We start from the raw sequence: 27,802 nt of genomic DNA on the forward strand, positions 1-27,802 counted from the left end.
ATGCAAATCAAAGTTACAATGAGATACCACCTCATGCCTGTTAGAATGTCTATTACCAAAAACAAGTAATAACAAGTGTTGGAGAGGTTGTGGTAAAAAAGGAACCCTCACTCACTGCTGGTGGGAACGTAAACTGGTATAGAAACTATAGAAAATAGTATGGAGGTTCCCTGAAAATTAAGAATAGAGTTACCATATGATCCAGCAACACCTATATTAATTTGCAAAGACATATGTTCATTGCAGTATTAATTATGGTGTCCAAGACATGGAAACAACTGAAATGTTCTCCACTAGATGATTGGATAAAGAAGATGTAGTACATATATATAATGAAATACAACTCAGCCATAAGTAAAGATAAAATACTGCTATTTGTACCAACATGGATGGATCTTGAGAATATCATGCTAAGTGAAATAAGTCATATGATTTCACTCATATGTGGGATATGAACTGAAAGCTATAAATGAACAAACAAGAAAAACAAACAAACAAAAACTCATAGACAACAGGATGATGGTTACCAGAGTAAAGAGTGGGAGGTAAATGGTATCAAAAATAAGGTGACGGAAGATGATTTGGCTTTGGGTAGTGGGCACACAGTGTAAAATGAAGATCATGTATCATAGAAATGTGCACCTGAAGCCTATATCATCTTATTTACCAATGTCATGCAATAAATTTAATTTAAAAATGGAAAAAAAAGAGATCATTTTGCTTTCACAATGATTTCAGTGATTAAGGTATTTGCCTCCTTGACAAGCATTTAACTCTAAATGATGTATTAAGGTTACTTATGTGATGCTGATTTAATTGCTGTTAACATGTAATGGCCTTGGATAACTATGACCCAATTTTGGCCAATGACATGTGAGAAGAACAGTGCTGGGAGTTTCTAAGACAGTTTCCATTACTTTTAATTTCCTTTTAGAAAGTAAATTTTAAAAACAGCTGGCCCCTCTCCTTTGACTGGATATATCCTGTTGTGACATGATGTCTGATATTGCTGCTCAGTCTACACAGAACCCGAGGATGAAGCCAATATACAGAAGAAGGGAGAGCCGAGGGAATATCAGAGAAGGTCTGGACCCTCCATGGATGACACCCAGAGCTGTTCTTTCCTCAGGACTCCTTGTTATGGAGGTAATGCGCTTCTGCGGGGTTTAAGCCAGTTTGAGATAGCTTTTCTTGATCTGGTTGTGTCCTAATTGAAGCAGCCACCAAAGTTAATTTTCTCCTTGTAACTCCCCTGCACTTTTCACAGAGCCTGTGAAAAGTGCTGAGTCATCCTCTAAGCCTGAGCTGGTTGATTCGAAGGATTTGATGATCGTATTGGGTGAAATTAAAATTTTAAAAAATGATGCAGATGAGGCACTGATCCCCAAAGAGCCCCAGCATTCTCCTTCACTCATCTTGAGGATACATTTGGGACACATATTATTCTTCAACAGAGCTCACTCCATGACACAATACTGAATATAGTGAATTTTACATAAATCTTCCTGAGTTATGAAGACATCAAACACCATAATTAAAACCACATAAATATCTCCTTAAACTTCTCTGTTCTTCGTGCCCAAGTTCATCCCAGGGCAATAACAGTGCCTCATATATTCTCTTTAAACCCTACTCCCTTATCTGTGCCTCCTCCCTCACAACTTCTACCATCTGCACCATTTTCCAAAACTATGCAGTTCTCCCCTTTGGCCTGCACAGCCCCTCAGCACCCCTACTCCCCACCTGTTCATGTAGAAGCTAACAATTACTCCCACTCTCACAACAGAGAATTCATTACATAAAACAGGTCACTTCTCACGGACAAATACTGTTGTCAACATTTTTTTTAACCATGTCAATATACACTTTGCTGAGCAAGTATTTGCTGTTCTCTGTTTACTGACCATTCTCTTCTAGCGACAGAGAAAGGAGAGAATAAAAGCAATTATTTTCATGTGGCACATAATCATATATATGCATAACTCAATATATATGCATAACAGAATATGCCATACATGGCCATTCTCTCTGTCTCTCTCCTACCCTGAATGTCATTCCTGCCTTCCTGCTTTCTTCTTTCCCCCTTCCCCACACTCTTCTTCTCTGTCGGCTACAGGCCTGGAAATCCTGTGGTCTCTGGATATGCAGTTTTCTTATTCAGCCTGACTGTGTACAACTGGGGAAAATGTGAAGCCCTACCAACTCTATTAACCCAGACTGGTCACACATGAGCCCCTGTTGACCCGACAGTTTCTCTAGAGAACCTTGGGAGGCAGGGGTACCACTTTGAAACAGAGCTAGCCAATGCTAGCCTGCTTACCATGCCTTTCGAATCTTCCCTATGGAAACCATACCAAAGTCACTTGTCCACAGCTCTGCTCTCTGCCTCATGTGACCAGCCCAGGTGCGTCTCCTGAATGGCCATGTATGGCATGCTGCATTGTTCCCATCAAACTGTGACTGTGAACAAGCTTTCAGCTTCCCAGCTCTCTCTCTCTTGATTTGTGCCTGGTCTTATCATACCTCATTTAAAGTAATACGGTTAGCGCACTGACAACCATAGCCTACACGACCTGGAAACCTAAATGAGGCAGAAGAGAGCAGTGAATGGTGAGAGGGCTAATGGGCGGCAGGGGGCAGGTGAAGCCGTGTTTCCTCAAAGAGCTGTCAGGAAATTACATGGTGAGTGCCTGATCATGCACTGCAGTTCTCAGTTTCATAAAATCATGACTTAGATGAGAGCCAGGTCCAAGGAGATAATCCTAAACCCACTACGTTTCAGGAAACCACCAGAACTCTGGTCAGGCTCCTGACTGAGAACGTACACGGGAACTTTTATTTCTGCAGGATCAAGGTTTATGAGATAAGAGTGTATGAAATTTTTGTTTCAATAGTTGTAATCAGATTGTTTTCACATTCAGTTTCACACATCTAGCTGCAATATACCATTATTTTCTTATGCACACTCTTATCCATGAGGGATAATGCAACTCTTTTAAGTTTTTGCCAGTCTGGTGGCTGTAAACTGAAATCTCTTCGTTACTCTTATATGCTTTTCCCTAACTAGTGTATTAGTGAATCTAAACACCTTGTACTATGCTCGTGGTCACTGGAATTGTTCTTCTGTGGAATATCTCCTTAGTATTGTAGTCAAATTATTTAGCTTATTTGTCTTTTTCTTGTAAATTTTAAGAGCTCTGTTAGATTATAATATCAGCTCCTTTTCATCTGGTTTATAAATATTTTTCTAAATTTATCATTTGCTTATTAACTGTATTAACTTTCACCATGTAAAAGTTTTATTTAGTCAAATATGTTTATTAATTCTGTCATAGAATTTGATTTTCTGGTCTATTTAACAAGATCTCCTCTCACACAAGATTGTGTATTTTTTTTTCTTGTATTTTTTCCTTACTTCTCAAATTTTTTTCTTCTCAAAGGAGGTGGGAGATGTTCAAGAACTATCTTGGTTGATTGAAACTTTGGTCATCAATCCTTAGTCTGACAACACTTCCATCTATGTATCTGGAATTTATTTACATATACAATATAAGAGGGGAAATCTAATTATAGTTTCTCTGAGCTGGATAGCCATTTGCTCCAGCATCATACAAGAAAATTATTATACTCCATTTTTAGTCATACCTTAAATTCTCATATAAATAAAAACTAATCCTGAATTTTGTATTCTGTTCCACTGGCATTTCTGTATAGCCTTATACCAGTACCATGGTTTAGATTATGTTGGTTTTGTATTCAGTTCTGAGAATAAGTAAAGAAGGCTCCTTCACTGTTTTCTTTTTCCATAATTTTTCTCTCTGGCATTCATTTTTTTAACATACACTTGAAAAAATTGTATCTAATTTTAAAAATCCTGTTGGAACTTCAAATAGAATTGCTTGGATGTGTATATTATGTTATGAGAATTTAAATTTTAATGAATTGTCTCTCTAGCCAAAAATTTTATATGTATTTTTACGTGTTCAGATATTATTTTATGCCTTCAATGATGTTTTATATTTATTTTCCCTGTAGAAGCTGTATAATTTTTGTAAATTGATCTCTAAGTATTTTGAAAATGTTATCATTAGAATGGAAGCAATATTTTTTACCAATTTCCATTGAGAGGGGCTTTGGTACATGGTTTGTGTACTTGTCTTGTGTCCAGTCAATAACAGAAGCCTCTGGTATATGCGAGTAATTGTTTTTACTAGAAGCTCTTGGGTTTTCTAGCTGTGCCAACATTTATGAGATCCCACCAGGTTGTTCCTTCTCTGGTACACTTGCTGCTTGTGGAATTGCCGCGATCCTTTCTGCTCGGGCACTTTCACGACTTCTTGGCTTACGCTCAGTTTCCTGCCAACACAGAGAAGTACATTGCTCAATTTTGTAACCTGATATTAATATAGAAGAAAAGTTACTCATATACATCTACCATCTCTAACTTATTAAAATCAATGAGACACTAAATTTTATTTTTGTTCATCCTTTTTAAAATAAAATTTACACATTTCAACTACTTTTTCCTAAACTCCATCTTAATTTAATTTTTTTCAGTACAGTTATGAACTCATGGCTTTCCACAGACTCAGCTTTTTCTAAATTACAAGGTAGCATTATCCCTTTTCCCATTGTCATGGCTTGTCTGACAGGATTCCCTCATTAGTTGCCTTTGTCTTTTCAGAGCTGTTCTGGAAACTGTTGTAACCAGCCTTGGTTTCTGGCAACAGTATTTAGCTCTGTCTTGAATTTCCTGGTGCAAGATAAAAATAGTGACTCTCCAAGAAGATGGATTTCTCTTTTTTTATTATTTCCTATTTAACATTTATTTATTCAGGCCTCACTGTTAGTACTATGGTGAGCAAAGAAAAACGAAACTGGGTGTTTTCAAAATGATTTTTAAACTGCCAAATCATGTCTCCCTGTGCTCTCTTTTCTAACCCTAGTTGCACAGTTTACTTCACTGATTTTTCTCAAATACCATTTGGTAGTCTTGTGGTCAACAACCTCCAGTGATCCCTCATCATCTACATAGTGTCTGGAGTGCTTCTGTCTCTTAATGTCACCCTCCCCATCACTAGACAGAGCTTCCATAAAGCTCTTGGGCTCCAGGGGGCTGCTGATTCCCACCTCCCTTTCAGAGCTGGCTCTGCCTCGGGTGCATTTCTTTTAGAATGAAGTAGAGTTATGTACCACCCCTTGGTCACTAGCATTCCATATGAAAATTGGTGATGGGTAAACGTGCTACCAGATACCATTTACCTCCTTTAAGAGAGACAGAGCTAGGAATGTGATGTGAAAGCTATGAGTTCTCATAATTTTTTCAATTTAATATATTTTGTCTCTTACAGTGTGAGGTATTATCAACCACTAATATTTTCTACTATGTTGATATAGTGACTTTAGTAAGGCAGTTATCTAAAGGAAATTAAAATAAAATGGAAGAGTCAGCAGGCAAATAGGAACTCATGTTTGAAGAATGTTGAGAATAAATATTGAGGGGGAATTACAGAGGGAAGGACTCAAGATGGCAGTCTGTATTGGAGGGTGCAAAATACCAACAGCTGTTTCATAATTGTTGGGTTGGCCAAAAAGTCTGTATGGTTTTTCCCATAAAAGAAAAGACAGATTTTTCCATTTTCACCTATAACTTTATTAATTTGTGTATTTTAGTATGCCAGTTATCTCCCACGTGACATAACATTGATTGTTCTCAATTAATGTCTCAGATTGATCACTATCAACTTCAATTGGTTTACCCAAGGATGGAGTATCATATGGTGAGTACAGTTCATTGCAGCCAATTGTGCAATAAAGTCTGCAGTCCAACTGCCGACCATGGAGTACCATACAGCATGAAACTTCACAAATCACTTTTGACATGTTTGATCAGGCACAGAACTTTCTCCATTCACTACACAAATCTTTTTTTGCGTTTCAGTTGTGTTTTTCCCTTTCTTGAAATAATAAAGCATAATACATGAAAATTGTTGTGCACTTTCTTCCATCTTCAATGTAAAAATGACTACACAAAAATTCACCAGTCTTGATAAGTATTTTTTTAAATGCACGCTGATGTGACTGCTGTCACAATAAAAGCTAACCAAATTGTTTGGAATGCAGTTAAAGACAACTAAGCACTACTAGAGAGAACTTACAGAAAAACAAAATGGACTTTTGGCTGACCCAAGACACAAGCCCTGGTGTGACTTGTGCACTCGCCCACCTAGCTTTGTCCCAGTTCAAAGTTCTCATAAGCACTTCTGTGCTCAGCAAGACGGAGACAGAAGAAGTTCTTGGCAGTGGGGCCAAGATCAGATGCCCAAGTGAGAGAACAGAGAGAGGCCTGAACAGAAGTCAGTAGCAAGCTGGCTGAGATGATGCCATTGTAGGAATCTAAAAACACGGAGGCTGGGCACATGCTGGGAAGTTTATGGAGGCCAATTGTGCAATAAAGTCTGCAAATCCAGGTAATTTTATAATAAATTATAATCTGTTTCTTCAAAAGTAACACATCTTCATTTGGAAATCTTAAAAATTGGCTTATAGATAAGAGACCAAAATCAGAATGAAACAAATATTATAGTAATTGTCAACATTTTGGAGTTTCATGCTCCTTGTATGCATAGTTTACATAGTTAAATCTACTTCATTCACATCTCTATACCTGATACTTTAATGTAACAGTTTAATAATTTCCCATTTCATTATAAAATCTGCATAAATATCATTTGCATATATTATTTATACTATTTGCATGTTACTCTATCATTATGTTATATTATCTGCTTATTATAATTGATGTACAGAGTTGTGGTGCTTTTTAACTCCATGGTCATCAAACTGCTCTCCAGCTTTCTCTATCACTAATAATGCTGAAAAAACATATTTTTTGAATAAATAATTTATTGAGGATAGTAGACCAGAGACTGACTATTTTTTGTATCAAAGCTATGCTGTATTTTGAATCTCTTATCTCAACCTTTCAAACCAATTTCTCCAGAGGCTGTGCACCCACTGTTTGTACTCTGATCAACAGAGCATGAAAAGTCCTTTCTCACTGACTGTGACAGCACAGGGACATCTCATTTAAAAATTCTAAACAGCCTGATAAAAGTGGTATTTCATTTTTAATGTATATTTACCTTGCACAGAAACATGATTTTTACTGAGGTGTAACTGGCATAAAACATTTCTTAGTTCAAGTGTACAGCATAGTGATTAAATATATTGTGAAAAGATCCCTACAAGAAGTCTAGTTAACATACATTGAATGTGTGTTTCATATTGCAAGTGAGTTTAAATATATTTATTAGTAATTTGTAGTGCTTTTTGAGAGGTTGGGGGGATGTTTTAATGCACTGAATCAGGCATGAGAAGGAAGGGGCTTGAAAGTTTAAAATAGACTAGTGAGAATACAGAAATTATTCTGACATTTGTCAGCCTCTTTTAATTAAATATCCTCTAATTATTAGGGGTAATATGTGGTAGAAAGGAATTTGACAACCCCAACATATTTATATTATTTTAACATGGTCTTAGAATGATTAATCTTTAATTATTTTCTACTTTAGTTATTTCATGGAGTCTAACCCTGGGCCCAGCTATATTTCTAAGTTTGGATTAATAAATTAAAAAAGCAATTGAAATCTAGGCATTATTTGCCTCACAATGTGATGCAATAGGAAGTAAATAAACCACTTAAAGAGTAGCTTTAAAAAAATAAAACTGAATCTAATCAAACATTTAGATCCAACACCCATTTATAGGAAATTCAAGGGATGGAGGGACAAGTTCAGGAAAACCACAAAGGAACCACTAAGCAAAATCCGGAATGTAGAACTGAGGCAGGATAGTGAGAAGTTAGGAAAATTCCTTGGCAACTAAATGCAGAAACTGAGACAGGATAATTAGACAAGACCAAAAACTTTGAGTGATTTACAGCCAGCTAGTGAATCACAGGGTCTTATATTCCCTAACTGCGGACACTTAGAAGCAAAGGATTTACACATTCCATATCTTGCTTGCCACAGCAGAATGCCTTGGTCTGGTCCCTATTCAAAGACATTAGTTAAAGATTAAACTAACCAGAGAATGACCCTGACACCTCAATACACTCATTTAGATGAATCATCATATTGAAGGACACACTTGGGAAACTAATGAATATTCTGCTAAGGCCCTCCGCTGAGACCTCCCCAGGGTTCCCTTCCCCCCAGAAAGAGAGAGAAAAGCGTCAAGACAAAGGGCCCAGTGTGGACTCTCTCTCTGTAGCATGCCCACTTCTTTTCTCAGCTGTGAGCTTTTTACTTTATTTTTCCTAAACTCTAAGGGTCCCCAAGTGACTTGCAACAAGGGGAGCAGCCGACAGCTGTGACTCATCTCAGGTTTACCCTCCAAACTTGTCTCAGAGACCCTTTTTCCTCTGAGTTTTCAGTGAGGTAAACGCAGCCCCCCATTGGCTTACTTCTGTCACCGTGCCTCTTACTTCTCAGTGAACTCATCCAGCCCAGTGTCGCTCACTCCTTTCCCATAACACTTCTAGAGAGACAAAGCAGCCCTGCCTAGACTCTCCTGTTGCTTCTTCTACCCTAAACTCTTCCTGCATTTCACTGTCCCCAGTTCTAATAAACATATTCACAAAATTACCTGGACTCAGGCTGCAAAATCTTCCTTAAACAAAGTCAAGAACCCACACACAACAGGCTGGCCTGACGCAGACCTACTCTGGGCCCCATCCCCATCCAGGAACAGCACATTAGACTATTCCCTAAGGAATCTGATCTGAAATGTGCGCCAAACCAAAGATAATTTTTATATATGTACATCGATACACATAAATGTAAAATAATATTTCTGAGACAATCATGAAAATTTGAATATAGAATGAAAGCAAGATGCTGTTAATCAACTATTATTAATTTTGTAAAGTGTGTTAATAGCATGGATTGCCTCACTTCATCAGGTGAAGAGTCAATTATTTAAAGATGAAATGATGTAATACATGGGATTTGCTTTGCGATGCTCCAGCAAAACAGAAGCGGAAAGGAGATGTAATAATGTTGGGAAATTCTGACAATTGTTGAAGCAGAGTGATGGGCACATGGATGGAGGTTCACTATGTTATTCTCCATTTTGTGCAAGTTTTTAATTTTTTAAATAAAATATGATAGTAAAATAACAACAGGAAATCACTTCTAGAATGGCAGAATTAAGGCCTCTGAAAATGTGTTCCCCACAGGAACAATTGAACAATGGCTAAAATAGTCAAAATCAATTTTTAAAAGCAATAAAGTAACCAAGGACAAAATCCAAGGAGTACTCAGTCAAGAAAAATCACTGAACCTCATAAAGAACAGTGAGTTTTGCCACATTTTAACTTGCCCTATTCCCATCCTTCTCTCTCCAGTTTATCAAATTCCCCAGGGCTTCCCAAAGAACCAGCTCTTCCTCACCAGTCTTGGTGCTCTGATGGGTCTTGCACATTCTAGCCACCTGGGATAGACAGAGATCGGGGCATGGGCTCGCAGGCACCAAAGATCTTTCCCTCTGTTTAGCACAAAGTGAGCTGATACAAAGCCCAGATCTCAGCTTCTCCTGGGGAGAAAAAGAGTTGATCTATGTGTCCAGTGCTCTGTCTTCTCAGAGGCTGACCCAAGAACTAGCCTCTGCCTTACCAGTCTTGAAGCTCTGATGGATTCAGTGTGGCTTAACTGTTATAAGATATTTTATATAAGCACCAAGGTAATCACAAAAAATACCTACAGAGGTTATACAAAAGTAAAAGAATTCAAAGGATATCACTACAGAAAATCGACACAACACAAGGAAGACATCAAGAGAGGGAAAGACAGATGCCTGAAACTAACACAAAATAATGATGAGTGTAAACTGTAATTGGAAAAAAATAAAAAAAAAGAAAAGACAGATGAAAGAACAAGATTAACAAAAGACAGCTATCAAAATGACATAGTGGTATCTTCCGTATCAATAATACTTTAAATATAAGTGGGTTGAACTCCCCATTCAAAGTACAGAGTGACTGAGTGAATGGAAATGAACAAATAGCAAACAGTACCAAGACTCAACTGTGTGCTATCGATAAGCAACTTACGTTAGATTCCAGAGCACAGAGCATAAGAGCACATAGCTGAAAGGGAGAGAAAAAGCGCAAATAATGACCAAAAGAACAAGGGTGTCTATCAGACCAAATATGCTTTAAGTCATAAACTGTCCCAAGAGACAAAGTGTAAAACAACAAAAGGGCCCAGGCTGAGTTGGTTGGAATGCTGCCTTGTGGGTGGAAACTTCGCAGATTTTATTCTTATTCAGGGCTCATGCCTTGGGTTGTAGGTTCTGTCCCCTGTTGGAGAGACTACAGAGCACAGGTGATAGATGTTTCTATCTCTCTCCCTCCCTCCCTCTCTCTCTGGAATTAAAAAACAACAAAAATAAATAAAAGTGTCAATGCACCAGGACACCAGGAAGGTATAACATTATAAATATATACTGACCCCACATCAGAATACCTAAATGTATAAGGCGAATATTGGCAGAATTGAGGGGAGACATAGACAGTATCTGGATTAGGAACAAGGCAAGGATGCCCCCTGTTGCCATTTCTATTCAACATAGTAATGGAAGTCTTAGCCAGAGCAGTTTGGCAAGAGAAAGAAATAAAAGGCATCTAAATCAATGTAGAAAAAATTCATTTGTGTTTTTATACACTAACACAAACTACCTGAAGACAAAAGTAGAAAAACATCCCCATTGATAATAGCACCAGAAAGAATAAACTATTTAGAATAAACTTAACTACATAGGTAAAAATATTGTATATTAAACACTACAAAATAATGAAAGAAATTAAAGACATAAATAGAAGGAAAGCTTTCTCATGTTCACTGGAGATTTATGTCCACACAAAAATGTGTGTGTAAATGTTTACTGAAGAATTGTTCACAACAGGCAAAAAGTAGAAAAAGCCAAATGTTCATCAACTGATGAATGGATTGACAAAATGTGGTATAACCATACAAACAAGTGACATTTAGTCATTAAAAGGAATGAAGTACTGATAAATGCTACAACATGGATGGACCTTAAAAACATTAAGCTAAGTGAGAGGAGGCAGTCAAAAATGTCAGATAGTATATGAATGCAGTTACATAAAATTTCGAGAATAGACAAATCTATAGAGACAGAAAGTAGTTGTCAAGGGTTGGAGGGAGGGAGGAATGGAAACTTGTTTCTAATGAGTATGGGTTTCTGTAGGGATGATGAAAATTCTCTAAAGTTATGTGGTGGTAACAATTCTATGAATATACTAAAAATCACTGAATTGTATAATAATTAATGGGGTTGATTTATGGTATGTGACTTATACCTCATTAAAGCTATTAAAAATAGCAATTGACTGTTTTCTTCTCTCTGAAAATTTCTTTTAATGAAGAAAATCAGTTTGTTTAACCAAAAGAGTAAATGGAGATGAATGCAAGGAGACTCTTTTCTGTGAAGCTGAATGATGGATACTTCATGCCTACCCTGGGACTTGGCACCTCGGCTCCCCATGAGGTAATCGTAATGCACTGGAGATGGAGGGGGAGCAGATAGGGTCCTGATCAGAACTAGTCACTGTGTGAATTTGGGGAATTCAGATGGGCCTTTGTTTCTTTATTGTTAGCATGTGTTCTCTCCAGGTTAGGCTATTTTGTGCAGTACATCAGTGTTTTTCAAATTTAATAGGCATAAAATACAGGTTTAGGGTCTCCCCACACAAAGTTTCTGATTGAAGAGATCTGGGAGAAGGCTCAAAAGTCCATGTTTCTAATGAGTTACCAAGTGATCCTGCTGTTGCTTGTCCAAGGACCACACGTGGAGCAGCACTGTATCAAGGGAGACAGAAGGTTGTCACCTTTCATCAGTTGGGGGATGGGCAAGTCTGTTTCTGTTATTCTCATCTGCTGTCCAGTTGCAGCCATTTCACAGTATATTAGAATAAATGGAACCCAGTTGCTATGTAACCACAGGTCAGAGGCTTTGCAGCAGGCTTGCTTGTGATGAAGTTTCTCTGTAAATTCTAATGTCCGAGTTGCCCATGTCAGTCACTACTTAGAATATTGAGAACAATCTCAGTGGCTAAGGGGCCTGGAAGGAGACAAGATTAATGTCAGAGGATTGGAGGTCTAAGGTGGCAATGGTCTCTGAGCAGCCAGATTGCGTGCCGAGGGTAGGGCCAAGTGGCACTTGGAAATTCTCTCTTTTTTTGGAAGACTGCACTCCACACATTTCTGGTTCAAGCACTGTGACCTTATAAGAGCTCAGCTTCGATGGTTCATGGTGAGGTTTAAGGAAAATTGTAGGATTGTTTCTCTAGCACAAGAGCCATGAGGTGTGAATGTTGGGGACTATGGCAAGGACAGTGGCATAAAGCATTGCTTTCCTTCAATTTGGCTCTTCATACTGTGGACAGTCAGTTAATCGCTGTAGGCCTAGTTAGCTCATCAGGAGTTGAAGATTAAAAAAATGTACCTGAGGAGAATCAAGATGGCAGAGGAGTGAGTGGAAGTCACACTGACCTACTCCCAGGACCAACCTGGAATTACAACTAAATTATGGAGAAATCACCTGGAACGAACAACTGAACGATAGCGAGAGAGGAGCCTTATAACCTTGGAGACAGAAGAATCAGCTTTAGCACAACCTAACTGGTAAGGAGTACAGTACAGACTCAGGAAGGCAGGCGGGGCACCCATGGGCGGCAGCACTGCTAGGATATTGAACCGGCCAGTTGGATCCCCCTGAGAAGGGCAGGGTCTAAACCATTAGTGGGGATCTCCAGCCTACAACACCAGAGACCAAAAAGTACACAGAAAACAGCTGGCTGTGAAAGGACAGGGTTTCCCTCTGCCAGAGACAGGCGGCTGGAAATGAAAAGAGCCATTTAAAGGGCCAATGCATAAATTATTGCTTGCAGCCACTTACCCTGGGCTCCAGCAAAGTCGGGAGCAGAGTGGGCTGGAGACTCCTGAGGAGAGACTGGGGAAGGAGGCTTTTGGGAGAGAACTGTGAGAGTAGCCAACAGGATCCCAGTGCTGACTCATCCCCCAGCTGGCAGCAGGCATATTGCTCAGGCAGACCACTTCCCTGCTTGGCAACAGTGTGAGAGGGTACAATAGCCCCACCCATAGGAGGATCTCCCTAGGACCAATAGTGCTAAAACCTAACAGCTGAGTGCAGAATGGGAGCCACAGATGGTAGATCCCTGGCTAAAGAGGGCGCAGACAGGTCTAGAGACACTTGAGCTTGAGGAGAGACTGGATATGGAGGCTCTGGGGAGAGAACAAAGAGAGTAGCCAGCGGGACCCCAGTGTTAACTACTCCCCCATATGGCAGCAACCATCAGACTCAGGCAGATCACTCCCCTGAGTGGCAGCACTGTGAGAGGACCCAAAAATCCCCACCCCAAGGAGGGACTCTGCCCTGCCCTGTGGTGTCTCGAAGCCGGCCTGCTGAGTGCAGAGTGACTAGATTAACAGCTGAAGGAGACAGCCACAGAGAGTAGATTCCTGAGAGTCTCAAACAGACTGCCTGAGGTCAGCCAGGGTCAACATCTGACACAGAGGCAGATCCAGAAAAAAAACAGCGGTCTTCTACTATAGAAGTTCACACCACAAAGTCAGGAATCAAGACAGGTCAGTTTAAGAAGCAGAAGCAAAAACAGAAGAGTCTCACAAATAATGGGAAGACACAGAAACACCCCCCCAGTCGAAGGGGTAGGAGGCATCCCCAGAAAGAGAGCTAAATGAAATAGAGGCAAGTAAACTATCAGATATTGAGTTCAAAACAACGGTTCTAAGGAAGCTCAATGAACTCAGTCAGCTCAGAGAGAATTGCCAAAAACTACAGGGAAACTATGAGGAACTTACTACCAACATATCAGCGTGAAAAAGGACATAGAAACTATCAATAAGAGACAAGAGGAAATGAATATCATTTCTGAATTGAAGGACACAGTAGAAGCAATCAAAAGCAGGCTAGATGAAGAAGAGAATCCAGTCAATGAGCTGGAGGATAAGGCAGAAAAAAGTTCCCAAGAAGAGCAAGAAAATGAAAAAAGACACAAAAGGAATGAAAAGGTGTTTAGGGAAATTCAGGACAACCTGAAGCATAAGTAACGTACCTATAGTAGGGATACCAGAAGGAGAAGAAAAGCAGCAAGGGATAAAGAACCTTTTTGAAAAAGTAATGATGGAAAACTTCCCTAATTGGAGCAGAGAAAAAGTCACTCAAGTCCTGGAAGCACAGAGGGTCCCATTCAAGAGGAATCCAATGAGGCCCACTCCAAGACACGTCATCATTAAAAGGCAAATATCAAAAACAAAGAGAGAATCCTAAAGGCAACATGGGAGAAACAGGTAGTAACAAACAAGGGGGCCCTGATACAGCTAGCAGCTGACTTCTCAACAAAAACACTATAAGACAGAAGGGAATAGCAAGAAATATTCCAAGTCATGAAAAGCAAAGGCCTGCAACCAAGACTGCTCTACCCAGCAAGGCTCTCAATTAAAATCAAAGGCAAAATAAGGAGTTTCCCAGACAAAAGAAGGCTAAAAGAATACACCTCCACCAAACCAATATTGCAAAATTTGCTAAAGGGACTGCTTTAAGAAGATGAAGAAAAAGAGTCTATGAATACCCATTTCCTTTCACAGTCACTAATACTTGATATTATCAATATTTTTAATACTTATTAATCTTAATGTGACAAAGATATGTTATTTTAATTGTTACTTTATTATATGTTGAAACTAAACCTGGTTTTGTATAATTCTTGACTATTTCTATTTTTTTTTAATAAAAAGCTTTAAATGACTTTTTGGTATTCTTTATTTTTTTATTATATGTTTATAGAAATTTTTCTCTAAAGAACACAAACTATTAACCCTTTTATAGATGTGTTGCAAATACTTTCCTATTCTATTACTTGTCCTTTAACTTTTTTTTACAAGAATATTACTGTATAGTCTTAAATGTATAATGTAGTCTTATTGTCAATATTTTACTTCATAGCTTCTCAGTTTGAATATGTTACTTTAGAGCAAGAAAAATATTATTTTGTATTTTCTCCTAAAACTCTTTAAATCTTACATATTGATTTTTAACTCACCTGAATATTTGTTGTATAATGTGTGAAATAGGGCTCTATAACTGTTTTATTCCAAGTAATAATTATCCCTGCACCTTATATGTTGAATAAGCCTTATTTTCTCCATTGATTTGAAATATCAATTCAATCATATATTACATTGTTAGAAAGATGTATATGTTTGTTTCTAGAATGCTCATTTCATTTCATTGATCTACTTGATTATATCTGTGCAGTTGTCATGATTGCTGAGACTTTATAATGGATTAAAATTTTTTAATATTTTATAATGGATTTTGACATTAAAAAAGAAATAAAATCAATATGTATTTTTAAAAGAAAGAAAGAAAGAATGAAAGAAGGAACTCCTACTTTTTACGACAACATGGATGGAACTGGAGAATATTATGCTAAATGAAATAAGCCAGTCAGTGAAAGACAAATACCATATGATCTCACCTGTAAGTGCAATCTATTCAACAAAATAAACTAACAAACAAAATTAACCATAGGCAAGGAAACATGGAGCAGACTGAAAGTAACTAGAGGGGATGAGGAAGGAGGACAATGGTGGAAAGAAAGAGAAGGGACTAGACAAAGAACATGCATGAATGACCCATGGACATGGACGACAGTGTGGGAATTAACTGTGGGACTGGGGGGCTTTGGAGGGATGGATGGAGGAAGACAAAGGGAAAAAAATTGAGACAACTGTAATAGAATAGACCTGATTTAAAAATAAAATAAAATAAATGTACCTGAGACCTTTTTTTTTTTAAATTAATTTATTTACTTTTTAAATACATTTGTCTCTGCCTTCCCCCCACCTCTTTCCCTTGCCCTCTCCCACCTTCCCTCCCTCAGCTCTTCCCCTTTGGTTTTGTCCATGAGTCCTTGCTATATGTTCCTTGACTTTCCCCTTCCCTTCCCTTTCCCTGCCCCCCCCCTTCCCTCTTGTCTCTGTTGATTTCTTTTCCTTTCAGTGTTGCTGGTCATATTTGCCTTGCTTCTTTGCATTGTTGGTTAGGTTCCGCTTATAGGTGAGATCATATGGTATTTGTCTTTCGCCCCCTGGCTTATTTCGCGTAGCATATAGAGTCAGGTAGAAGAGGGTAATGGAGAGGGAATAATTATGGACAACTTAAAAAGCTCAGCTTGGTGGGCCAGCTGAAAAGTGGGCAGCTAAGAGAAATAACAAAGCAGATAAGAACAATAATCAAGTTGTAAAACATAAGTTATTACCTAATGGCCAACTTAGTAACCCCTCCAAAATTATAAGTTATTTGAGTGAAAAAAGAGTTTATTTTCTTTAATATTTTTGTCCTTCCTCAGATGTCATTTGAAGTGTTTCTTAAGTTTACACGGGTAAAGTACTAATGTACTCCATCTAAAGTGACATTTTCATTGCACTGATACATAATTTTTAGCATTGGATTTCTGGTTTGAAACTGGTTTAATAATCTCTGATAGAGTGAATTTATATAGGGATGTAAGGCTAAAGGTTGTGTAAATCTATAGATCACACAGAGAGTATAAATCCAGAGGTAGAGGGTTAAACCCAGCACTTTCTGGGGCCAGATCTTGGACTCACAAGATTTAATTGTGAGCATCTTTTCCCCATGTTGGTAGCTTGAAAATAGCTATGGGGGCATTGTTCACACCATAAAATTGGGACTTTTCTTCAGAATCAGCTGTTAAACATTTACCACCTGTTATAAGTCAACAGTTGGCTTTGTCACTTCTCGCTCCTAGCCCTTAGAAAAGCAGTAGGTTCTGTCGACCAGCTCTGCTTATGGAATTGGCTTTGTGTTTCTGAATCAAGTGGGTCTTCATTTCTGATGCTCTTCTAGGTTGCTAAGAGTAAGGTGGAGGAAGCCATCGAGACAGCAATTGATGTGGGTTATCGCCACATTGATTCAGCTTATGTATACCTAAATGAGGTGGAGGTTGGGAGAGCCATCCAGAAGAAGATTGCCGATGGCACTGTGAAGAGAGATGACATATTCCTCACTTCGAAGGTGCTCTGTAGATTTGCGTGTGTATCTGTGGGAAGCGCACTCTTAGCTAAAGAGTTTAATGGCAAATTTCTCCTCTCATTGGTTTAATTTTGATTCACTCTCAGACATTGGCTATGCAAGACTGGTTAGGAATATGCTGGTTGGGAATGTGGGTTCTGTGGTCAGACTGTCTACATTTGAATCTTACTAAATGTGTTAACTTTGGACCTAAGCTTACTTAAACTTCATTATAAAATGAAGATATTTATTACACAGGATTTTCATGGGTGCTACATGAAAAGTACATGTGAAGCTTTTAGAAAAGCATTTAATATATTTTAATTGCTAAGAAACACTGTTTTTCTATAGATGTTGTATTTTAAAATTTCAGAAATGGATTTGGCTTTTCCAACTCAGATATATTCAAATTTTGACAAAGTGACTTAATTTTCTTAGGTATACTATGAGGTAATACAATTTAGTCAGATAAAAAGTTTTAGTTTTTTAATATGCTACATATTTGACTTTCTGAAATTTCTTAATGAAAAAAAATTTATTAACCTCTCTAAGCCTTAGCCATCATATCTCAATTTGTTACATGGTCAATAGGAACACTTATTTTTCTTTCCTATCAAGTAGAAACAATCTCAAAAAATTGATATGAGGATGAAATTAATATTTATAAAAGTACTCTTTAAATAACTCTTGAACCATTTCCCCCTAATTATTCTTCATGTCCACTGACATAATATCTGGAGCAAGAATAAAAGAATGCAGGTATTTAATTCAGAATGGAAAAGGAAACCCAGGTGAATTTCTCCCATGGTGTCATTGAACTGACTGCTGTTAGGAGAGAGGCATTTATACTTGAGGGGAAGTAGCTCTGAAGAGAGAACTTAGGTCCATGCAAGTGACTCCTATGCAGGGCTGTAAATGGATATTTCTTCAAGCCCAGAATGTGAATCTCTCCATGTGACGTGTTCAGATGTGGTATCGTTTAAGCATTAGCCTTCTTACTCTCATCTTTTAATCCTCCTTTCATAGGTACTCTTTGTTTCTGTATCATGTTAATTTTTATAAGTGTTTTCTTAGAAACATTTATTAAAATATAAAACAAGATGACTAAAGTACCCCCCATATAAGGTTCTTGTTTAAAATGCAATTTCCCAGCCAGGTCTTAGATAATTGTAATTTATGTTTGGAAGTAGCATCAAAGAATATGTTTCTAACAAGCAAACCAAATAATGCTTTTATATTCTAAAATTTGAGAACCTCTGTGTAGGACCATATTTTCATTTGCTATATTGTTGTCTTAATTCTGTATGGAAATAAGTTATCATGATCAAGGATTTAAGAGGTTCACTGGGTCATTGTCACTTCACATCTACTGTAAGAGGATTATGGTTGTTGATGTTTATTTACTATGTTATTAATCTCTTAAAGAAATAACCTCACACCCCTTCTTTTTCAACCATTGCAGCTGTGGGCCTCCTTTTCCTGCCCAGAACTGGTCCAAAGTAGCTTGGAAATGTCGCTGAGGAAACTTCAGCTGAGCTATGTGGATCTTTTTCTTATTCATTTTCCAACAGCTCTGAAGGTTAGCAAAAGTTATTTTACTTTGGTTATCAATATAAAAATCATAGCTGAACACTAGAGATGATATAGTTTGTAAAAAAGAGAAGAAACATACCTAACACTTTAAAATTCCTTTTGTTTTTTTCCCCCAGCAGCTCTCTATGTCTCAGTTCACTATTTCAGCTTCAGAGTGACAAGAGTTTGCTTGTTTCAACGGCCTTTGTCTCAATCTTGTGGCTGCCCCGTGCCCTTGAAAGTGAACCCCATGTGCACTTGTGTCTGGGTGTGTTCCAGTGGGGAAGTCAGTTGAGGTCCAGGAAATTCAAAGAGGATGAGACTCAGACCTTGAGATGTGACAGGATGCCCTCCCATTGGACCACCTCCTGGTGGGAAGTGGGCAGAGGATGGGCCCAGGACCAAAGGGCTTGTTGAGTTGTTACTCCACTCTAGGCCCTCTCTGAACTGGTGTCCTGAGTGTCTCAAGCTGTCTTTGACACAAACATACTTATTAAATTTTTAGCAGTTAAAAATATTTCTAAGAGGGTTACTTCCTAAACGTACTTCCCTTTAACCTAACCTTAAAAATCCTTTTAGAAATAACGATGAATTGTTCCATTTGCTTTAAAACTTACAGGCTACAGACAGCTTGGCTGAAGCCAGACTTAGCTTTATATTGTACAACCTCTCCTTTCTTCCTATGTTCCAGCCTGGGGAGGAGATTCTCCCAAAGGACTCACATAGAAAACTCATTTTTGACAGGATGGATCTCGGCAGTGTGTGGGAGGTGAGTACAGCTTCTGTATTTTCACGGAGAGAGGATGGGCAGGAATTCGGGAAAGGTGGATCTAGTCTAATTCTGTCTAATTCTGCATACGCAGACCCAGGCAAGATCCTGAATGCCCCTTTGCCTTGATTTTCACAAGTCATCTGTTAAATAATTCAATGGATACTTATTGAATGCCTGTGATATACTCAGTACTTAGTACTCCTAAGTACTCAGGCAACATCAGTGAATAAAGCCAAGGTCTCTGGCCCTATGGGAACTGAGAGTGAAACAGGGAGGGGTCAAGGTTGGGACACAGTTGGCAATTAAAAACAGAATGGGCACTGTAGGCCTCTTGGAGAAGATGACATTTGAGCAAAGACTTGCAGGAAATGAGGAAATTGATTATATAAATATCCGGATGAAGAGAAATAGAGGCCACAAGGCCAAGGCAGGTTTTGTACGATGGGAGGGAACCTGCCATGTTCAAGAGAAAGCAAGAGGGCATGTGTGACTGGAACATGGGGAGCTCGGTGGCCAAAAATAGGAAATGAGGGCAAAGAGAAAACAGGGGGTCACTGTCCTGTTCCCCATGCTGCAGCCACTCTGCTTCCTGCTCTCCTGGTGCTTGTTTTGTTGTTGGTCAATCAAATTTTTCTAGGCATTCAGCTGAAGATCATCCTGGCTCTTTAGCTCTGTCCTGGCCACTTGCATTCTTTTCTTACACTTATCTTCTTGCCCATTGTTTTCTATCATTTTTTATTCTCCTCGCTTGGCCAATTCCTGTCTTGTTTCTTGACACCTGAACCTTTCAAGACTTCTTTCTGCTGCTCTGGCTCATACTCTCTCCCATCCGCAGCCCCTACTCCCAGTGAGCTCCTTTTATTAAACTACTCTAGCCAGTTACACAGCTGAGATCTCATAAGCCCTTCCTCCTCAGGCCCTGGAGAAGTGTAAGGAGGCAGGATTGGCCAAGTCCATTGGTGTGTCCAACTTTAACTGCAGGCAGCTGAAGATGATCCTGAACAAGTCAGGGCTCAAGTACAAGCCTGTCTGCAACCAGGTGAGCCTCATCAGTATCCTCCTGACTTCTCCTTCCTCTTCAGCTTACTTTTTTCTCATTTCCACAAGTCACCAAGGGCACTCCCTCTCATTATTGTACCTTCAGACGTCAGCTGCTTCGAGAGAGCAAAATGTATTTCAAGTTGTTGAGGACAGTACCCAAAGCTGTGCCAATTTATTAAAAAGACACTAGAGGGTCCAGGTGGAGTATAATCTGTTAGGTGTCATGGTGATTTGTCAGAAAAGTTTAGAGTTATCAGACTACTGACTTTTCTTATCTCCTAAAAGGTCAGTAAAGTTGGAACACTCTTGTGTAAAAGGAAGTAGGTGATTCATCTTTAAGTCTAACAACTCTTGAGTTCTGTGCCAAGAGAACCATTGAGCCTCTTAGTAGTCCAAAATCACTCCCAAACAATGGGAATGTATTTAGTACCATTGAACTGCACACTAAATAATGGTTTAAGTAGTATATTTATGTTCTGTGTATTTTACCACCATAGATATTTTCAAATTAAGAAGGGTACTTGTTAAGATAAACCCACTTTAATGAGCAACACATACACTTACTTGTTTTGGAGAATACTGAAAGAAACCAGGAGTGTAGAAATGACTGGCAATGCTCCTGCAAAGCAGAGAACGCACCCTCCTTGGACTATCTCATCTTCTTTTATATTTTTATTTTATTTTTTAAAATTTTATTTTGTTTGGATTTTAGAGAGAGGAGAATGGAAGGAGAAAGAGAGGGAGAGAAAATTGATGTGAGATTGAAACATCGATCAACTACCTTCTGTATGTGCCCCTTCCTGGGACCTAACCAGCAGCCCAGTCATGTGTCTGTACAGGGAATGGAACAAGGGACCTTCTGTTTTGCAGATGACGCCCAACCAACTGAGCCATAGTGGCTGGGGCTCATCTCCTCTTAAACTTCTTCATGCCAACTGAGAGGATGATAATCCATATATTAAATATTAGTAAGGCTTATTAATTTTTCTTATTTTTAGATGAAAAATACAATTAAGAGTTCTAAAAAGCTGTATTTTGTGTGCCTGGGGAAGTTTACTACTTGGAGATCACCAATTAAGAGAAAAGAAAGAAAGTTGGTTTTGACTGGAGTAGTTGGTTAAGAAGGGAGAAGCTGGGCATTACCTGAGCTCTAAAGGGGAGACAGAATTTAGCGAACGCAAGGCTGATTGGTTAAAGGGAGTTCATGTAGGCATGAAAAGCTTCAGTACATGAGGGAGACCCAAGGGCACCAGCATGCTTCCCAGTCTGAGCATCTAACAGATTTCTGATCTCGTCGGCTGAACTTGTCTTTCACGAGCTCTAAGCTCATTCACCAATACTGTGATGCCATCTCTGGGCAGTTAGGCAGAGTTAAGCCTCTAGAAGCTTCAGTGGCACAGCTGTGTGTGACAATCATGTGTTCACCCATTACTTAGGAATCTAAGTAATTCTTTTTATTGTTAACACTATTACAGATATCCCTCATTCCCCCCACCTTTGATGAATGAGAACCACTGAGCCTCCACCCAGCCCCCACCATATCCGGCCCTCACCGCATTGTTGTCTGTGTCCATGGGCTATAGCTATATGCATATATGTCCTTTGTCTAATTTCTTCCCATTTCCCCAACCCCTGTCCCCTCGGAAATCTGTCTGTCTGTTCTGTTTCCATGCCTCTGGTCTTATTTTGTTCGTCAGTTTGTTTTGTTCATTAGGTTCCACATATAAGTGAGATCATACAGTATTTCAGTTTCTCTGACTGGCTTATTTCACTTATAATAATCTCCAGGTCCATCCATGCTGTTGCAAAAGGTAAGATGTTTGTTTGTTTATGGCTGCATAGTATTCGGTTGTGTAAATGTACCACATCATTTTCACCTGCTCTCCTACTGATGGGCACTTGGGCTCACTGAAGATCTTGGCTATTGTAGATAACACTGCTATGAACAAAGGGGTGCATAGATTCTTTCTGGTTGGTGTTTTCAGGATTCTTAGGATATATTCCCAGAAGTGGGATTGCTGGGTCATAAGGCAGTTACATTTTTAATTTTTGAGAAAACTCCATACTGTTTTCCAGAGTGGCTGCACCAGTCTGCATTTCCACCAGCAGCACACTAGCATTCCCTTTCCACCACAGCCTCACCAGCACTTGTTGTTTGTTGATTTATTGATGGTAGCCATTCTGGCAGATGCGAGGTGACATCTTATTGTAGTTTCAATTTGTGTTTCTCCGATGATTAATGACATTGAACATCTTTTGATATGTCTATTGGCCATTTGTATGTCCTCTTTGGAGAAGTGTCTATTCAGATCCTTTGTCCATTTTTTAATTAGATTGTTTGCCTTTCTGGTGTTGAGTTTATAAGCTCTTCATATATTTTGGAAATTCACCCCTTATCAGAAGTATCATAGGTGAATATGTTCTCCCATTCTCCAGTGGGTTCTCTTTTCATTTTGTTGATGGTTTCTTTTGCTGTGCAGAAGCTTTTTAGTTTGATGTAGTTGCATTTGTTTATTTCTCTTTGTTTCACAACCCTACGAGACCTATCGGTAAAAACATTGCTATGTGAGATGTCTGAGATTTTACTGCCTATGTTTTCTTCTAGGGTTTTTATGGTTTTGTGACTTAAAGTCTTTTATCCACTTTGAGTTTATTGTAGTGTGTGGTGATATTTGGTGGTCTAGTTTCATTTTCTTGCATGTATCTGTCCAATTTTTCCAACACCATTCATTGAAGAGACTATTTTTGCATCATTGCATGCTCCTGCTTCCTTTGTCAAATATTAATTGACCATAAAGGTGTGAGTTTATATCTGGGCTCTCTGTTCTGTTCCATTGATCTATGTGCCTATTCTTGTGCCAGTACCAGGCTGTTTTGACTACAACGGCTTTGTAATCCTAAATACAAAATTTCTGGTATTGTGATCCCTCCACCATGCAATACAGCACTGTATGTTCCATGTAGTGTTGGAGGTTCTATAATGCAATGCTTCTGCTTGACATCTGTAGGTGGAATGTCACCTGTACCTCAACCAGAGCAAGCTTCTGGAATTCTGCAAGTCTGAGGACATTGTCCTCACTGCATGTGCTGCTCTGGGCTCCGACCCCAGGAAACATTGGTAATGGTTTCTAGAAAGTTATTCTCATAATAAATGCTGTACCTTCTGGGATAAATTAAAGATAGACCACAGGAATAATTCATCCCTGTCAACCCTTTCCCTAGCCTACATTGCAAAGACTCAATAAAACTTTATCAAATAATACCACTACTGATGAAAATGTTTGTACATTTTAGAAAGGTTTGGCTTTGAGGAGTGACAAAGCCAGCCCAAGCCACAATTCTGACAATTAATAGTTGAGTGATGTGAGACAAGCAACCCCTTCTGTAAACTGTAGTTTCTCTATCTCTTCAAGAGGAATATAAATGACACACCTTGCAGGGGTGTCCAACCTGCAGCCCGCGGGCCGCATGCAGCTCAGGATGGCTATGAAGGAGGCTCTACACAAAATCATAAATATGCTTAAAACATTATGAGATATATTTTGGGATTACGTGTTGCAATGTATTTAATGTGTGACCCAAGACAACTCTTCTTCAGGTGAGGCCCAGAAATGCCAAAAGGTTGGACACCTCTATGTGCTTGATGACAAAACAGAAAATTAATTGAAAGCATTTTTTTTAGAATAGCAAATTCTTATAAAATAGCTAGTTATTTTTTATAACTACCTTGGTTATGGTTATTGGGTTTTAGTTTGGACAACAACTTTGTCTTTTTGACTTATTCGATCCTTTACTAAATTTCTCAGAAATGTTTTAAAAATGGGGAAAAAACCCCACAGCTGTTTCCTCTCTTGCCTTACTTTCTCTTGTTCTTCTTTGGATTTTCCCAAAGAAGCCAAGCCAGACCTTGAGATAGCCAGAGGGTAGTCAGGAAGATTCTAGAGGACTTGCCATGCCCAGACTGAATGAGCAACCCCCAGTGATACAGGTATGCAGCCTCAGACACACAGCTTCTCTGCCTCCTTCCCAGGGTGAGCCAGGACAACCCAGTTCTCCTGGAGGACCCAGTACTCAATGTCATTGCCGAAAAGCACCAGCGAACCCCAGCTCAGGTGGCCCTGCGCTACCAGCTGCAGCGGGGCGTGGTGGTCTTGGCCAAGAGCTTCACTGAGAAAAGAATCCGAGAGAACTTCCAGGTGCATGGTAGGGCTGTGGGCAGCATGGACCGACAGGCAGAGCAGTACCCCTGGTGTGGGTTGTTGGTGAGGCTCTCGACCTACATTGGGGCAAAGCTTGTCTCCCCGCACTCTGTGCATAGAAGTGCTGTATTTAACTGTTCTGTCCTCCAACTGCTGCAGGGTGGGGGAGGGGTGTAGGGGGGTTAGAAAGAATGCGAAACAGGGTGAGGTTTGGACTCAGTCCTGGTTTTTAACCCAACTGCATGGCTCAGCGTAAGTCATCTCTTAATTTCTTCAGCTGCAAATTGAGAAAGTTAGATGAGATGAGATGTGGGCTCAAAAATGTCTAGGATTCCTTTGCTACAGCCATAGCAACCCCATAGGAGTCTCTGAGGGTGATCTGAATTGCCAGGGAGTGAACCCCAGGTTCATGACAACCTTCTCATTAAACCTACAGAAATTCCTACTTGAATTTGTGTGTCTGTGTCTGGGGGTGGGGTGGGCAATGGGAAGTGATTGCCTCAGGGAAATTGAATTGATCTTCTCACATTTCTGATAGGTTTTTGATTTCCAGTTGACACCAGAGGATATGGAAACTCTAGATGGCCTCAACAGGAACATGCGTTATCTTAAATTTTCTTTGTAAGTATCTTGTTTCATTGTAGATGCTGGGAGCAGGACAGTGAGGGAATTCAGTTTACTCCAGTCCACAAGGACAGCATCTTCTCTTCCTTCTTGTTTTACGGAAGTTGTTGGAAATCATTTTTCCTTCAGCTCTCAGACCACCTTTTCTCTGTTACTTTCATGTTCCCCTGTCCTAATGGTACTTCAAGTCCAGGATCAGTTGATTTATTAACCTCCTTTGCATATTCCCTCACCTCTTGCACTTCTCTCTCCCTGTCATGCTCATCGATCTAAGCCCTGTCTCTGCTCACATCATCAGTTTTCCCTCTCCACAAGATTATTCCTTGAGGCATTCAGACATGTGCTCAACTTAAAAAAAAAACAAAACAAAAAATCCAAAGACCTCTCTCGAGCTGACCTCACTCGGCAGCTACACCCTACATCCTCTTGTACGGAAAAGCTTCTGGAAGACAGGACTCTTGTGCCCCCAGGGTCTCTCTTCTCACTCTCTTTCCAACCCACACAAATCAGGCATTTCTCTTTTGCTGAAACCAGACTTCTCATTCACCTTGTTCTACTGAGCAGATCACTCTCTCCACCAAGCAAGGCTTCCTCAGCTTGCTTTTTTTATGGCTGACTGCCCTGCTTTCCCCTTCCTGCCTCCATTCCCCTTCCTCCCTCCCTTCCTGGCCATTCCATCTCACAGTCTCACATCCTTTGTAGCATTCTCCTCCTCTACTTGACCTCCTAACTTTGGAGTGACATAAAGCTCAATGCCAGACCTCTCCTCTTTCCTATCTACAGCCACATCCTTCATGATTTCATATTGTCCCATCTAAATATAGTCTCCCCAAAATTACTTCCGGCCCAGACCTAGGCCCTGGACCAAGAGTTATAGATCTATTTACTCAACTCCACTTGGATATGTTTAACAAGCATCTCAAGCTTATAGTCCATGATGGCACCTGCAGGGCCCCCGCCACACACACATGCACACCCCCCAAATATACTCATATTAACACTGGGTTACATAGTTAACCTGATTGGATACACCTCCTTGTGACATCCGGTGGCCTGCCACCTCACTCAGAGAAAAGGACAAATTTTTTACACAACCTACAGGAGCCAACAAGGTGCTCCCTCCCTCCATCTCTGCCCCCACATCCCTCTGCTCTCTCCTCTGACTCCAGTGCAACCCTTGGCTGCTTTTCACATATTCCAGCCTGTCTCAGGGCTTTTGCACTGGCTGTTCTCTCTGCTAGAATGCTCGTCCTCCAGGTGGCTAGATGTTTGATCCTCCACCTCCTCAAGTCTGAACTCAGAAGTCACCTCTGTGATAACTTCTCTGTCCCTTTATCTAAACATGCACCCCTTTCTTTCAAAGAAATGCCCGCACTTTCTTCCTCCTACCCCCATTTATTTTTCTCTTGGCATCTATCCCCAGTTAACATAACAAGTTCACTAACCTATTTTGTTATTTTTTGTTTGGACACAGAATGTATGATTCCTAGGGCAGGTTTTTGAAAAAGCTACTCTTTCCCTAAGTAATCAATACATAGTAATTGAATGAATACTATAACAAAATGATAGAAGGGTGAGAAGAAGGGAGAGTAGAGGAGCAGGTAGTGTCCTTAACAATAGTGGTAATTTTAATTAATAATTATTCAGTGATTTAGCATTTTCTACCTCAAAAATGGTTATGTATATAGAGTGAGTGTACTTCCCTTGCTAAGTGGAAGCTCTCCGTTGAAGTGACTTATTTTATAACCCCTGTATCCATCCCTAGGTCTAATATAGAATTTTTCGCCCAGTAAAGCCACAGGTAAATTATTTCTAAGTGCTTGGAAGAAACTGAACAATGGTGATATTTTTATCAGCTTCCTCATCATCGCCTTGAAATATTTGTTTACTTTATATGTTAAACCAGTTTGCCATTATTTTAAAAGGAGGCAGAATTCATTTCTGTCCTCTTGGGAGTTCAAAATAGTAGCACTAATAGTTTCATCTCCTTAAGTTGTAGAATTATATACCCACAATAATAGACTATAATAGTTTATTTTTTGCATAGGGGCTCAAGTGCAAGTAGGTTTATTTCTTACAATAGACTTATTACAGTGTAATGCAACCATACAAGCTTATTATAAAACTAGTTGTGTTTGTACTTCTCCAGAAAGAAAATTATATTAATATTTATACTTAAGCCAATTTAAAAGAAACCTCTCTTTACCCTGCCCAGAAAGTTACTTGACTAAGGCTCTCCTTTTATCTTTTAGATTTGCTGACCACCCGGATTACCCATTTTATGATGAATATTAACAACAGTGTCTGAGGATGCTCCCATTTTTAATTTTGCTGAGCGATTGCAGAAGATCTCAAGGATGAGAAGACATCTGGTTTATTCCATGCCCCTTGCCTGGTCAGTCACAACAAGGCTTGAGTCTCTGCACCAGGA

General features: G+C 39.4%; 1 protein-coding gene across 1 annotated transcript; it reads left to right on the top strand.

The window, feature by feature from the left end:
- Positions 1-11,481: 11,481 nt before the first annotated feature.
- Positions 11,482-27,666, top strand: LOC129084627 (aldo-keto reductase family 1 member C4-like). Its single transcript, XM_054590828.1, has 9 exons — positions 11,482-11,574; positions 16,999-17,166; positions 18,626-18,742; positions 19,427-19,504; positions 20,424-20,546; positions 23,557-23,666; positions 24,579-24,744; positions 25,286-25,368; positions 27,624-27,666. Exons 1-9 carry the CDS (start codon positions 11,482-11,484, stop codon positions 27,664-27,666), a joined length of 981 nt encoding a protein of 326 aa, XP_054446803.1.
- The last annotated feature ends 136 nt before the right edge of the window (positions 27,667-27,802 follow it).

Source organism: Pteronotus mesoamericanus, unplaced genomic scaffold, assembly GCF_021234165.1.
Source record: "Pteronotus mesoamericanus isolate MK-2021 breed Mesoamerican mustached bat unplaced genomic scaffold, CSHL_Meso_final contig_130, whole genome shotgun sequence".
In the NCBI taxonomy this organism is placed as follows: domain Eukaryota; kingdom Metazoa; phylum Chordata; class Mammalia; order Chiroptera; family Mormoopidae; genus Pteronotus; species Pteronotus mesoamericanus.